Genomic DNA, 13,874 nt, shown 5'->3' on the forward strand with positions numbered 1-13,874 from the left:
TACATGCAGGGAGATCAGTTGTGTATGAACCATCTGGATTTGTCATCTCCTCCTCCCCAACCTCTGAAATGGTAACTACTCTCTTATAAGATCCGTTCTGTGTGGTTTTAGTTTGAACAACATTGTTTTATACAAAACAAGACAGTGCTATCTTCCCTTTTGGTGCATACTCCTTATTTGGCTTCAATGACTTAATGACATCTCAGCATTCTGACTCAGCAATCTTTGTCAAATGATTAGCACAAGTAACAGGACTTACCTGCTAGAACGTAATAGAAGTCACAGCTTGGCAGGGACCAAGCATGATTACATAAGATATGACCTGGATGTTACAAAAATAGTATTGTCACTGACTGTTCTGGACCTGAACTGAAAATAACCATGCTCAGTAAATACAGACTGCTAATTCTTCCAGTAATCAATATAATGAAAGAAATCATGCCTGTACCTAGTGAGCAGGATTTGTGTGTGAGCATGAATCACAATTGTAAACAATGATCTATTTGAATCTTTGTTACCAATGATCATGCAAGCAAGCCAAGCAAGCAAGAATTAAGTTTGCCATTCAGATGCTGTTTGGAGATTGCAGTAATGTCAGACTTTGGTACAGCACTCTGTGTTATGGAAGAAATATCCCCGTAATACTGTGGTCAAAGAAACATTTTCTGTTTCTTTGCTGTAATATGCAAGGTCTGTCCCTTTCCATCTCTGCTTCTCTAAGTCATAGGTAGTAATTGCTTTTTAAAAACTTATAGTAAAAACATCCAGGTGCAGATGATTATTATTAGACATTTGCTGTTCTTAAGGCACGCACAGATCAGTTGTGCTGCCTTGGCAAAGTTTTCAGTTGGTATACAGTGTTTTAAAGCCATTGCTGCTCCTAAAAGTCACAAGTTTCTAAAAATTAACACCCTTGGAATAGATTTATTTACTTACTTCCTTCTGAGGAAATAAAACTTAGCCAATTTTTTTCTGAGATGTTTTAAAAGAAACATTTGAAATTTTGCCTACAAAGCTACTGGCTCCAGTAGCTTTTGTCACAAAGCCATCAGTGCTTTTAAATTTTATGGAGATGGTTAATGTGTTCAATTTTGAATTTCCAAAATAACATCAAGTAAGTCACTATTGGAATATGAATCCCAATATTACCACTTATATTGTGCCTGGGCCAGTCTGACCCTCGCTGCTGGGCCAAAGGCAGCAACTGTGGTGTAACCACCCCAGAGATACCTTTAGCTTGCTGGTGGTTGCAGCAGGGCACTGAACAAGTCCAGGCTTGTTAGGAACTCCGTTTACCTCAGGAGGAAGAGCTTCTGGCGATGGTGAAGAGAAAAAGGAGATGGATTCTGCTGGAGGGTTTAATGTCCAGAGGTTTATTCCATGGTTACAGAGGTCTGAACGTGGGCAACTGCTCCAGCAGAATCCCGGCCGCATGGTGTCATTAACCTTTTTAAGCTCAGGGACAGGGGAGGGGAGGTACAGGTGAGCCACCCAACCAGGTGAGAGGGGCAGGGTCTCAGGAGGGGATGACACCTAGACTGGCCAATGACCCCCGGGCCTGAGGGGCATCCTTTGAACTTGACCAACCACACGATGCCTTGCTGGAATGTTAAGCCTGATTGACAGGACTCACTCAGCAAGGGGCGAGGGGGAAGGGAGAGAAGTATAGGTACACCTGGGAGGTGACTTGGAAGTCTAAAATGGGACATTACAGCACACCGCAACAAGTCACAGAAAAACTCACTCCACCACGTTGTCGAGCGCTCCCGTTTCCCACGCTGTGCCGCAGGTCGTTCGGCGGCTGAGCTGCATGGCCCTGCGGAACAAGATCTTCCTGGTGGCCAACCTGGGCAGCAAGCAGCCGTGCGAGCGCCGGGAGCCGCGGTGCCCGCCCGACGGGCGCTTCCAGTTCAACACCGACGTGGCGCTGGGCGCGGACGGCGCGCTGCTGGCCACCTACCGCAAGCACAACCTGTACTTCGAGAGCGCCTTCGACACCCCTGCCCGGCCAGACCACGCGCTCTTTGACACCCCTTTTGCTGGCAGGTTTGGCATGTTCACGTGCTTCGATATACTCTTCTATGAACCTGCAGTGAGCCTCATCAGACAGTATAATTTGAAGCAAATTGTTTATCCAACTGCCTGGATGAACCAGCTCCCGCTTCTGTCTGCTGTAGAGTTCCAACAAGCTTTTTCAACAGCTTTCAATGTCAATGTTTTAGCAGCCAACATCCACCACCCCACCTTGGGCATGACAGGGAGTGGCATATACACTCCAGTCAAATCATTCGTCTATCACAACATGGAAAGTTATGGTGGCAAGCTCATAGTAGCAGAAATTCCTGTGATTACTGCAGATTATAAAACCAATTTAGAGAGTAATGAAAGATTTAGAGAGAACTTACATGATGCATGCAGGACTTCTACAAGCACCTCACTGGATGATGAAGTTTGCTTTAAGGAGCAAGAAGAGACTGCTGGCAGGGTATCTGAAAAAGGAGAAGGAAAGGAACAGTCACCTCCTTCCTTTTATGCAGAAATGATGTATGACAACTTCACTTTTGTTCCGTTATGGGGGGAAAAGGGAGAGCTCCAGGTTTGTGCCAATAGCCTTTGTTGTTACTTAAACTATCAGAAAGCTGTTCTAACTGATGAATTCTATGCTTTGGGAGTTTTTGATGGGCTCCACACAGTGCATGGCACATACTATGTCCAGGCCTGTGCCTTGGTGAAGTGTGGTGGGCTCAGCTTTAGCACTTGTGGACAGGAGGTCACAGATGCCACTGCTCTGATAGATTTCCAGCTATGGGGAAATATGAGCACCCCTTACATCTTTCCTTTGCTGCTGACATCTGGTATTACCTTGGACTTTGCTGATCACATGGGCTGGAAAAACAACCACTATTTCCTCAGCAAAAATAGAACATCTGCTGGCCTCCTGACAGCTGCTCTCTATGGACGATGGTATGAAAAGGACTAGCACAGATATTTGACTGAGTCAGAAAACAACAGCCCATGTGTTCAGAGTCTGTATCTTAACAGAAATTGTGAAATATCCATATTTGCTAGAGGTTCAGGTGTGTTTGTCCCATCACTGCCTGATTAGGTCCCACATTTGGAATAATGGCTGTAAATAAAGTCTGTAGCCTGGTAGCTTATGTCCTACCAGGAGTGAAAGAACTGCCTTGCAAAGATAAAGGCTTGCTGTGATCTGGTGAGCTGATTGATACCAGAAAATAACACTTCTCATTTCAACTGAATCTGTTCCTTTTAATTTAATCCTTTGATTTTTGGGGGTCCCGGCTGGGAGTATGGAAATTATTAGAATGGAAAACTACTGCAATAAAAAAACAAACAAAAGAAAGGGAAGGAAAACACAAATATTGTGCTTAACATGGACAAGATCATGTAGGTATAGATACATGTAGCTTTTATGTGCTGAGGTTCTGATCTCTGGTTAGGATGCCATGACTGGTTTTTTCCTTAAGAGTCAAAAACTTCCAGCTGAAATCATTACCATGGACTGGCCACTCGGGTATGTGTAATCCTGTTACACATTTAACTGAATGTTACAGTTGTAAACATCTACAGAATAGCTAATCTGGGGAACAGGATATCAGTGACTGTGAAAACCTAGACTGCAGCAAGACACCATTCACAAGAAATTATGTTCAAAGAAAACATCAGCATTAAATGTCAGTGGCCATGTTATGTACTGGTGAGTACTTTAAGTTCCCTGTTTAAAAGAGCAGTCATTTTAAGACTGTTTTGACTTTAAGACATCTTACACACTGTTCATTATTTTATTCAAGGGGAGTTATGAAAAGCACATAATAAGCTGTGGGACAGCAAGGATTTTGCATCAATGCTTCATGTGCCAGATGGCAGGTTTGTGCTGCTGAGTAAAACACACCATTTTTTTCCAGAGCAATAACTAGATTAAGTGCTATAGCTGTTCTACTGCAGTGCAGAACCTGGGAAGAGAATATTCATAGGTTATTAATTTGGGGTTACATTCAGACGAGTTAATGTATTCTCAAGCATTATAATTTTACGGGGTCTTGTTGGTTATTATGACTTCATCTGGGTAATGGCTGTGAGTAATGGAATAAACACAACTGTTCCTTTGGTGAGTCCTTGTGTTCCAGCTGCTCTGGTACTGGGCTGAGGAGCAGAGCACAGGAGACAGAGAGCTCAGAGTCTCTCTTTGTTCTAGTGGTCTCAGTTGGTTCAAACTGAAACCACCACAGCTACAAGGATGAGTCCTGAGAGGTGTTCAATCAGCTCCTGCTTTAAATGGTTTTTTTTCTGGTTTCAGCAAGCAAAACAACCAAAAAAACTGCTGAATTTCTACCTTAGGGTTTCTTAGATATTTGCACAAAATTAGTGTATAATTATGGAAGATCTTGGGCTCTATCAAACCTTCCTTCTCCAGTCTGTATCCCTGTGAGTCAGTCCCTTGCTGAACACCACTCTGATACAGCAGCACACCAGGTTAGTTTATCCTGCAGCATATACTGGACAGAAATATGGAGAGGGAATGTCTGTATCCCATTAGGCACAAACTTGCTGCTATAAAGTAGGCCATTCCACCACAGGGTTATTGAAGATCATTAATTCTTTGGCACCCATACCGTGTTCTTGCTGAATGCTGCACAGTTCCAGGACGTACAGGGAAGAACAGAAAAGCATTTGCAGTGCTTGGTGGTGCTGCTGCTTCTGGTACCACATGACCAAGTCTGAAAGAATGGAACAATGAACAACTGGAGATTTCAGCTCTCAGGACTCCACTTTGGAGGCTGAAAAACATGCAGCTTCATGCACTAAAATACTCCTTGGGATTTAGTTCCAGAGCAGACCATTATCACAGTAAGTGAGGCTAAACGAATAAATAGCATTACACATATTTGCTATGCTAAAGGAAAGAAGAGTATTCACTTATCTGTGAAATACTTGCAAAGTGTGTCCCAAAGAACCATTCTAACTCTGGGTATGGTAAAACTGTTAGAAGACCTCCTAGTCCTATGGAGTTTGCATGAGGCATGTTCCTGTCTGGTCCCTGAGAAGAGCAGGCAGTATCAGAGGGTGTTCTCATACCTTGCTCCCTTCACCCCAAACAGCTGCCTCCAGCAAAGAGACACTGGAAAGGTTGAACAGGCAATACTAGACACAATGGAATACCAGGAAGTATCAACTCCTACCTCCCACCCTGATCCTTGACTAACAGCAGACGTGTCTGTCTGACCTGGGGTGGCCAACAGTAACCTGCAACACCCCCACACACTGGTGCCTTCCAGAAGTGTGTGCTGGAGCAGCAATCCCAGCACTGCTCTGTTCCCAAACAAGCCTGCAGTGCTGTGAGTGAAGCTACTTACCACATGCCAAGGAGGTGTGAGAAGCCTTCAGCAAGGCTGATGTTCACTAGTTACACTGCAATGCATTCCATCATCTAAGGGATATGAACAGTTTTATTAAAACTTCCCAGCATTCCTGTCTGAGAGTGGAACAAAATCAAACCAGGACACAAGGATTTTTTGACATAGAGGAAGCAGAGCTAAAATCTAGAGCAGCTTTAAAGCCCTCAGTCTGTGGACCAAAGTGTAACCAGGATTTGGGAATTTGTACTGACACTAAAGAAACTTCCTCTCTGGGACAGCAGGGGATGGTATCTGTAAGGGACACTGCTCCTGGACAGGATAACAACCAGAGAAACTCTCTGTCAAGGTAGGAGTGACAGCACAATGAGTCAGAGGGGTTGGAAGGTTCCTCAAAAGGGATCTGCTACTTCAGGATTCAGTGGTTTCTCCAGGTGGATGTTGGGATACGTTCATCACTGTAAGAGAAACACCAGAAAGCAGATCAAAGGCACAGCTGGAAAACAACCTTGGGAGCTGAGCTATCAAGAGGCATGGGAAGAGGCTGAGGTGACACAATGTGCTCAGATCAGAGACCTTCACAAGGCCCAAATGGGCATAAGCTCCTTGAGGCAGATCTCAGCCAGTGAAATGAAAACCCCAGATATTCACAGGTTGAACTGAACTATCACTCCAAGAAGGTTTTAAAAGTCAACAACAATGAAAATACTTGGGAGAGTTACTGTGCTCTCCTTTTCCCTACCCTGGGACAGCAGGTGTGAGCAACACAGGTCAGGAATCAGATATAATAGTGGGAGCCACAACAAATGAAACAAACTCTTGATAGAAGAGATTAGAAAGGTTGAATTCATTAAGGCTTTAATAGATTAGGAAGATTTTAAAAACTGTTAGAAAATTATGCAGCCAGTTTAAATAACAAAGTTTGGCAAGGGTTAGAAAATACATGACAGGATACATGAATCACTAGATTTTGCTATAAAACTATTTCATCTATTAACACAGAACACCTGTGATGTCAGATTTATGTCAGATCCCAGGTACAGAGAAAACCTGCAAGTCTGTCCTTTAACAAGACTTCAAAGCAGGTTTTATTCTGTTCTGCTGTAAACCTGAATAGCAAGAGTTCTGGCTCCATCTATTGCATTTTTAATTAAAAAAGGAAAGACTGTAAGGTGTTTTTTTGGTCTTTAAATATTTAGTGACACCATCAACATGAAGACAAGTTTGAAAGGCTCTTTAGGTTCTCTATTATTCAAATATGTTTACAGTTACATGGGGGAACACTGCAAGATCTCTTTCCCAACCTCAGCTTGAAAATTGCCAAAACATAGCACGGAATGGAGAGAGCTAAATTTATCCTAATGTAAAATAACACACAGCACACCAGGGAAGCGCAGATAATTTAAATACTGCTTTATCTGAAGACAAATAGTGTGCTAAAGAGACTGGGATACCAGGTTGGAAAGAGCTGCAAGAAATCTCCAAGTCCTGTAAGCAGGGACAGTAATCTTTCCCTGTCAGGAAAGTTCAGTTGTGAGATGAGCTGTAGAATTTGAAAATTTTAGTCACATTTATAACTAATCTTCCCCTGGGAAAGGAAACCAAAACAATCTTGTGATCTTGCTGGGCTCTAGATGCCTGAACAACTGAACAAAATGCTCTTTCTAAGGCTGCCATTTCAGACCATTTTGCTCTCAGTAGGTCTGAGTGGGAACACAGATCATGCTGGGAGCCTGGGTGACATTCATCATGTCCAGCCAGGCATTTCCTTCTCCTGTTAAGCAGTAAAATTAAGGGATTTTGTGATAAGGCTTACAGATTCTCATAAGTACAAGAACAGGATAGTTTCTTAAGAATAGCCAGTTGTTTCATCATTAAAATTAATGCATGATACCTTTGCATGCAAAAGTGATACCTTTGCACTTAACAGCCGAAAACATACAGATATTAAAGTGAGAGAAGGACACCAGAAAAAGCAGAAAGCCAATGCTATCAGCTAACAAAGAGGCCTGTGCTGTGTCTCTCCTCATTTCATAGTCTATGACTGGAAAGAGTCCACTAAGATCATGGAACCCCAGCTCCAGGCCCTGCACATGATCACCCCTAGGATCACACCACATTCCCAAGAGCTTCTGCCCACATCAGGTTTCAATATGTAAAGTTTGGAACCTTGTGTTTTATAAACTGTTACCTTGTCTGATTCAGAGTCACAGTTACACACTTATATATAAAAAATGTTTTTCATCCTAATCAGAATTCTACTCCATGTTGCCAGCTTCTGCAGCATATTAAAGAGGATTATAAGGAAATCATCACAAATCACTGAGATTACTGCAAGAAGCAATAACTATCAATCTTGGATTTAAGGATTTGTATGAATTGGCTTGACCAGCTTTAAGAATTTAAATACTTTTTCATGATATTAATATCAATTTTACGAAGTTTGAATTCAGACCTATGGAAGTTGTGTTAGAAGTTTAAACTACTTATGAAGAGATTAAAAAAGTCCCTTCTCTCCAAAGTCTAGTTAGTCTGATTCCATCAGAACGGGATTATCAGAAATTACTGTCAGGGGGAATCAATGCTTTTTAACCAAAAGTGTGATGGCATTTCTTGTGGATACATACCATCAGCAGAGGCCCAGTGCAAAGCTGTGGGAGATGAGGAAGATCCTCCTGCTGCTCCTGCAGCTGGAGCCAGGGAAGCCCATGGAGCTCCCTCACCCACCCTGTGGTGCACAGAGCCAGAGCACAACCTCCAGTTCTGCAGAACTGCTGTTTCCATAAACATTTACCCTTTTCATTTCGGTTCCAGTGTTTTAAGATGTGAACTTCACTGATCCAAACATGGAATTGAGTAGTATGGGCTCTCTGCAGACATCTAGCACTGTTAAAAATGTTCCCTGATTGTGACAAACTTCTCTCAAGTCATGCTAGCCAGTTCTTTGGGCAGTATTCACTGACACTTCCCATCGTTCTACACACTGATCCTCTCACCCAGTTATTGCAGCATCATCAACAGAAAGATCACCACACTTCATTTTTGGGATTTTTTGGCAAAAGAGAACCTGAGTTCCCCAAATACTTGTGTTATCCCCAACCAACTGCATTTAATGAACATGCTCTTTTTTTTTTTTTTTTTAAATAGTAGCTATAAATAGAGCATGTTATTCTGGGTTACTACAGCTATTACCACTGGTAGTTGTTGTGTTTAAATGGGTACAGTCTGGGCAAGAAAGGAAGGCCAATTCTTCTCAAAACCAGAATTAATTGGGTTGGAGAATCTGTTAACATTATCTCATACTCCTTTTCAGTCATCTTCCCTACAGTTTAGGTAATAGCTTTGGGATCTTTAGTGCTCCTTTTAACATCTCTGTAGATGTTAAAAGGAGCAAAACTTTGAAAAATTAATTTTTAAGTATTAACTTCTTTTTCAACCAAACATTTGTTAATTCTTTAGCCTGGTAGCCAAAACCAGAACATAGACAAGTCAGAATTTTAAACAAAATAAATTACCAGAAAAAAACCCCCAAAAATTGTAACCAATCAAAGTCTAAAAATTGCCTAGAAGAAAAGCTCTTACTGTTCCACATATATTTATACAACTATTTTGGAGACATTTAACCATGGAAAGGCAATAAAAACTTAAAGGGGGAAATACTAAGCAGGACACAGAGATTTTATATGGAATTACATGGAAAATCTCCTCAACAGCAGTAGTGTCACTCTTAGGGGGAGACACACTGATTCTTCATCTTATCAGCATCCAGCATTTATCCTGAAACATGATACTCTAAAAGTAACAGCTCAGCCTAGGAGGTTAATACTGACTTGGCATTTTCTCCTGCAGAACATTTATCCTGAGAACAGAAAACCCATAAAACATCCCAGAAGTCAGAGCACACAGAAAGCTGAGCAGAGCCAGCTGTCCTCATTCCTTAAGTCCATCTGATTTTTTTTTCTTCCCCAGGACATAAAGGGTTTCTTTTATTCTGATCTATTGCTTCAGTAGTCCAGCCAAGGCTTGCTGCTCTCCCTTGATGAAAATCCAATTGATTGTTTGGATGAAGGCTGTAAGAATAGCTGTGCAATATTCATCTGTAGAAAATCAGGAGGATTTATTTCAGAAAAATGGAGGTTCCAACATAATTTTCTGGAAAGGAACAGGCCTCCAGCTGATGTATGAACATTTTTTTAAGCCCTATGAGACAACATCATCACTATTTGCTTTTCAGAGACAAGGAGCCTGCTGTTCCTTGACCTCTCATTAAGAAGTGGTCTCTGAGCACAGCAGCATGGTCTTTAAACAAATCATGTTCCACTTTTGGAATTAGACCACATTCTAATAATAATCCTAATTATCACTTAGAAGGCACAATTACTGTCCCACCCATACTGCTAAGCAGTAATAGAGTTTTGGGGTTTTTTTAACAAATACATGCAAATTGCAAGGTACAGGCTCACTGAATAAACTGCAATGATCAGACAGATGAGATACACAAATCATGTAAATATGAATTCCAAAGTCAATTTAAGAATTCATAATTAGAAAAGACAGATATTTGGCTCAAAAAAGTTCACAAAACCTAAGTTAAAATAATGCAATTTAATGCAGTGAGGAACTTTTCAAGAGGTGAGCAGCAACAAAATGAAAGGCATAAAAGCAGCAACAAAATTTCTGATTGGCATTAGAAACAAAAACATTCAACAGCACTGTTTTCTGCATGTATCTGTGTTCCATATCCGAATCTTTGACTTTCCAACAAACCAATGCCATGTGAGCTTTTCCTCCTCTGTCACCCAGCCTCTACTGCACTACAATTTTCCCAGCAGGACAGGAGTGTCCCCTGCTATAGTTTGTGCCCTATGGCTACAGACACCACACAGAGATACCAGGTCATCTCCAAGTCAGACAGAGGCCAGCACAGATAATAAAGGCCTATTAATATCATCCTTCCACAGTGCTTTTGAATTAACACCAGACAGCTTCACAAACAGAAACATGCAGCTGTTACCTTTTAAATAACTGCCTCACCACTTGGCGTTCTCATCAGGTTTCCCACAAGCATTTGAGGAAAAAATGGGTCCACGTTGCTTCAGCCTTGGAATGGAAATGGTTGCAGTGAATCCCAAGACGGGCCCATGTGGATCTTGTGAGTGCTGCCCGTGGCACAAACATCGCTGCCACAGAGCCACACATGTGGGAGATTCAGAGGGAGGAGAGCACAGAAATCACCACCTCCCTGAAGTCCTCTAACTCTGCTCACAGATAAACAGTGAACACAGGCACAAATGGTTAAGAAAGCAGTATTTATAAGGAAGCCTGAAGGAATAATGAAGTAATATTCAAAATTATTTTAAGTAGCTCACCTTCGCTTTAGAATTAAAATGCTGGCAAATCTTCATGGAGATTTTATAAACTCCAACAGCTCGACAAAAGACTTTGTCATTAATTCTTAGTACATACAAATAAATTATTCATTAGCAGAACTCACATTTGGGTTTTATTATACTCTGTAAAATATACAGGAATCTTGAAGTACTGAAAGAGTGCAGGTAAATACAGTATTCAAGCAGTCACTATTTCTATGTACATGCTTAATTCTTCAAAAACCCCACAAAATTATCAAATAGATCAAAATATTGTCCCATGTTTCCATACTATGTTCAGAAAAGCAGCTGTTAATTTACAATATCAAAGATTTCCAGTTTCACAATACAAAAAAAGGATAAAAATGAAATTGGAATCAGTTTGTAGTAATTTATTTTGTACTTTGCCAGGACACGCAAGGATTCCTTGCATGTACATAAACAAATTCACTTGAAAAGTAACAGTTATAGTTAAAGCAGAGCCAAATAAAGTAACTTCATATTTAACAGACAAAACTTCAGCTTACTTATGTCAGTTTTTCATTCTTCAGGCAATTAAAAAAACCACAGTAGTCTGTTATAAATAAAAAAAAAATTGGGCAAGTCTGAACTACATTACAGGGACCTGTTTCTGCTGTTTATTTTCTAAATGGAGCACAACAAAGATACACAGCTCTTCCCACAGACCAGACACTGTACTTTTTTCTCTAATAGGGAAATATACTTTTAAATTCACCTTCCCTCCTCCCTCCCCCCTCGTTAATCTGGGATTAAAAAAAAGTGACAGGGATATACAATTTTAATCTTACATACAATTTTATGATGTAAGGAAGTAGATAAATTACTGAAAAGAACTCTCAGTCACAACAGGGTTATCAAGACATTTCAATTCAATTTTTTATGCAGTTTCATAGTTTGCAAGTTATTAATGTATTTTTAAATTAAGAAAAATTCCATCCAAAACCCAAAAGTTAAAAAAAAAATCTGTAACTGTGCAAGAATTACTTCTTCCCTCCCACATCTCCCACCCCTTCCTTCCCTTATTACACTGTACATTTTTCACCCTGACTTCACCTTGTTAGCTGGTTTAATTTTAGTATTATAAAAGTATGACAGATCATTTTCATTTCACCTAAAAGAAAAAAAAATAAAACTTAAAAGCACATCTGGTTTCTTTTATGGTACATTTAATAGTGTCGGAAGGCTTTCAGATGATTAAAAAAAAATAAAATTCAACATTTAAACCCAAATCTAAGCTTCTTTTCCAGAAGTAATTAAGGTTTGGTTGAAATAACTTCTCAAATAACCTATTCCAGTTTTCACAAAAACGCATTTAATTAAAAAAATCTTTAAGTTATTTGGTCCTTTGGCAATTTGCAGCACAAACAATGCCTACTGTACCAAACTCATTTATTGCCTTCAAAATGGTTTTAGGTTTATTGAGAGCATCTGAATCTAGCATCTGAATCCTTTGTCTTGTTCATTTACACCAAGTTGGGTGCCCAGTCTGCAGGAATTACTCCTGGCACCAGAAACAGAATGGTAGAATACAGTTAAATAAAACAGTTTTGACATTCTTTATTTTTTTTTTTTTGCCATGGATTCAAAGTACTTATTCAAGAATTTATGCTTCTTCTGCAAAATATGCTCTTAAAAATCTTCCTAGAGTCTCACAGATTTTTTTTTTATATGTAACCACAATAAAAAACATCTTCTCAAAGGTGTGTCCTCCTTCTGTATTCAAACAGCAACAGCTTTCTGATAGCACGAGTCTGACCTTCCAGCGTGAGGGTTCACTCAGACCTACAAAAAGCATCTTCTAATAGGTCTCAGAGTCTGAGTCATTGAGCTCGTCTTCTTCTGCGTAGGGGTAGCCACCTTCCCTGCCAATGTTGTTGAAAGTACAGTAGGAGCTGTGGTCACTCCTCATGATTGGCAAGGAATCGAAGGTGACAGTTTTTGAGGTGTTGGTGTAATGATTAATGGCATTGAAGGTGAGGGAGGGCAATGTGCTGCTCGATGAAACAGGCATCATGGTGGCCAGGATGAGCGCCAGGCAATCGGCCACGTCCTTGTTGGGCGCGCAGGCCAAAGCCGGCGTGTAACCTGCGCATCGAGAGAAAACAAAACCTTCATTTAAAATAAAGACAACAGACAAATTTCTCCAAGTTCATACAATCTTTCAGCTGTAAAGGTATTTTACATTGCTTAGCTCCGCACTGTTTAAAAAACCAAAAAAAAAAATGAAATAAATGCATTATCAATTAGTATTTTTAAACTTCTTATTACAAAAACAATCTTGAAATTAATGGGCTTTACAAAAAAGATGTAATTGCTTTGTTAAGCAGAGCCAAACACTGTAGGCCAGTGAGAAAAGCCCAGATCTGAAAATGGTGAGGAAGTCACCTGGCTGAGGACAGACAACTAAAAGCAGCCAGCAAGGATAGAGAGCATTCACTAAAGAGCTACTGCACAAACTACAGCTCAAACATTTCTTCATCCAGAATCTCCACCATAGCTGTTCATCACAGACAGGCACTTCAATAACACTGTGCTATCTCAGTAACAAGCTGGCTAAAGGATCAAGGCCAGTCAATTGAAAAGGCAGAGTGAAATTACTTCATCACAATAGTGTAATATACTTCATTACAATATTCAATAATATAAATTATAAAGCCAATGCCTGATTTCTATTTGCACAGTATCAATTAAGAAATCCAGAGAAGTTTGAGTAAATGCCAGCTGGGTTAGCAGGCTAGAACTTGCACGGAGACCACTTGGTTGCCCAACTGGTCCAACCAAACTTCTGCCAGGCATTGCTGCTGTGACAACCCCCAAATGCAGGAGGTCTCGGGCTGTGGAATCATTTGCAGTCAGGTCACGTAGCTGTGACATCTCTTCTGGGTTTCTGTGGCTCTAATAATCCTCCACCATTGTTCCTTCTGCAGCTTCCCCTTCTCTGTGTACTTGCCTCTATTCATTCAATGTCAAGGAAAACGCTTCAAATTCTCCTCAGCAGAGATCCGTGCACTGCTCCTGTCTCAGGCGTAGCCATTCGGATGGCGCCTGAGGGTGAGGTCTGGCACAGGTCTCGGTGCATCTACAGCACCAAGGGACTGTCCTTGCTGGT

General features: G+C 40.8%; 2 protein-coding genes across 8 annotated transcripts in view; one reads left to right on the top strand and one right to left on the bottom strand.

The window, feature by feature from the left end:
* BTD (biotinidase) overlaps nt 1–4,070 on the top strand; it is an 11,083-nt gene extending 7,013 nt beyond the window's left edge. For all 4 annotated transcript variants that reach the window (XM_054273661.1, XM_054273662.1, XM_054273660.1 and 1 more), the window contains one exon: nt 1,790–4,070. In XM_054273661.1, the coding sequence (XP_054129636.1) occupies nt 1,790–2,980 (1,191 nt within the window). In that variant the 3' untranslated portion in view covers nt 2,981–4,070. The remainder of the gene's footprint in view (nt 1–1,789) is intronic.
* A 6,790-nt stretch (nt 4,071–10,860) lies between these two features.
* Nucleotides 10,861–13,874, bottom strand: part of ANKRD28 (ankyrin repeat domain 28) — a 119,787-nt gene continuing 116,773 nt past the window's right edge. For 3 of the 4 annotated variants that reach the window (XM_054273271.1, XM_054273270.1, XM_054273269.1), the window contains exon 28: nt 10,861–12,850. In XM_054273271.1, coding sequence (XP_054129246.1) covers nt 12,564–12,850 — 287 coding nt within the window. In that variant the 3' untranslated portion in view covers nt 10,861–12,563. The remainder of the gene's footprint in view (nt 12,851–13,874) is intronic. The other variant, XR_008482933.1, reaches the window with a different exon arrangement.

The sequence above is a fragment of the Melozone crissalis genome, unplaced genomic scaffold, assembly GCF_028551555.1.
Source record: "Melozone crissalis strain CALT ecotype California unplaced genomic scaffold, PUWL_Pcris_2 ptg000016l_1, whole genome shotgun sequence".
Classification (NCBI taxonomy): Eukaryota; Metazoa; Chordata; class Aves; order Passeriformes; family Passerellidae; genus Melozone; species Melozone crissalis.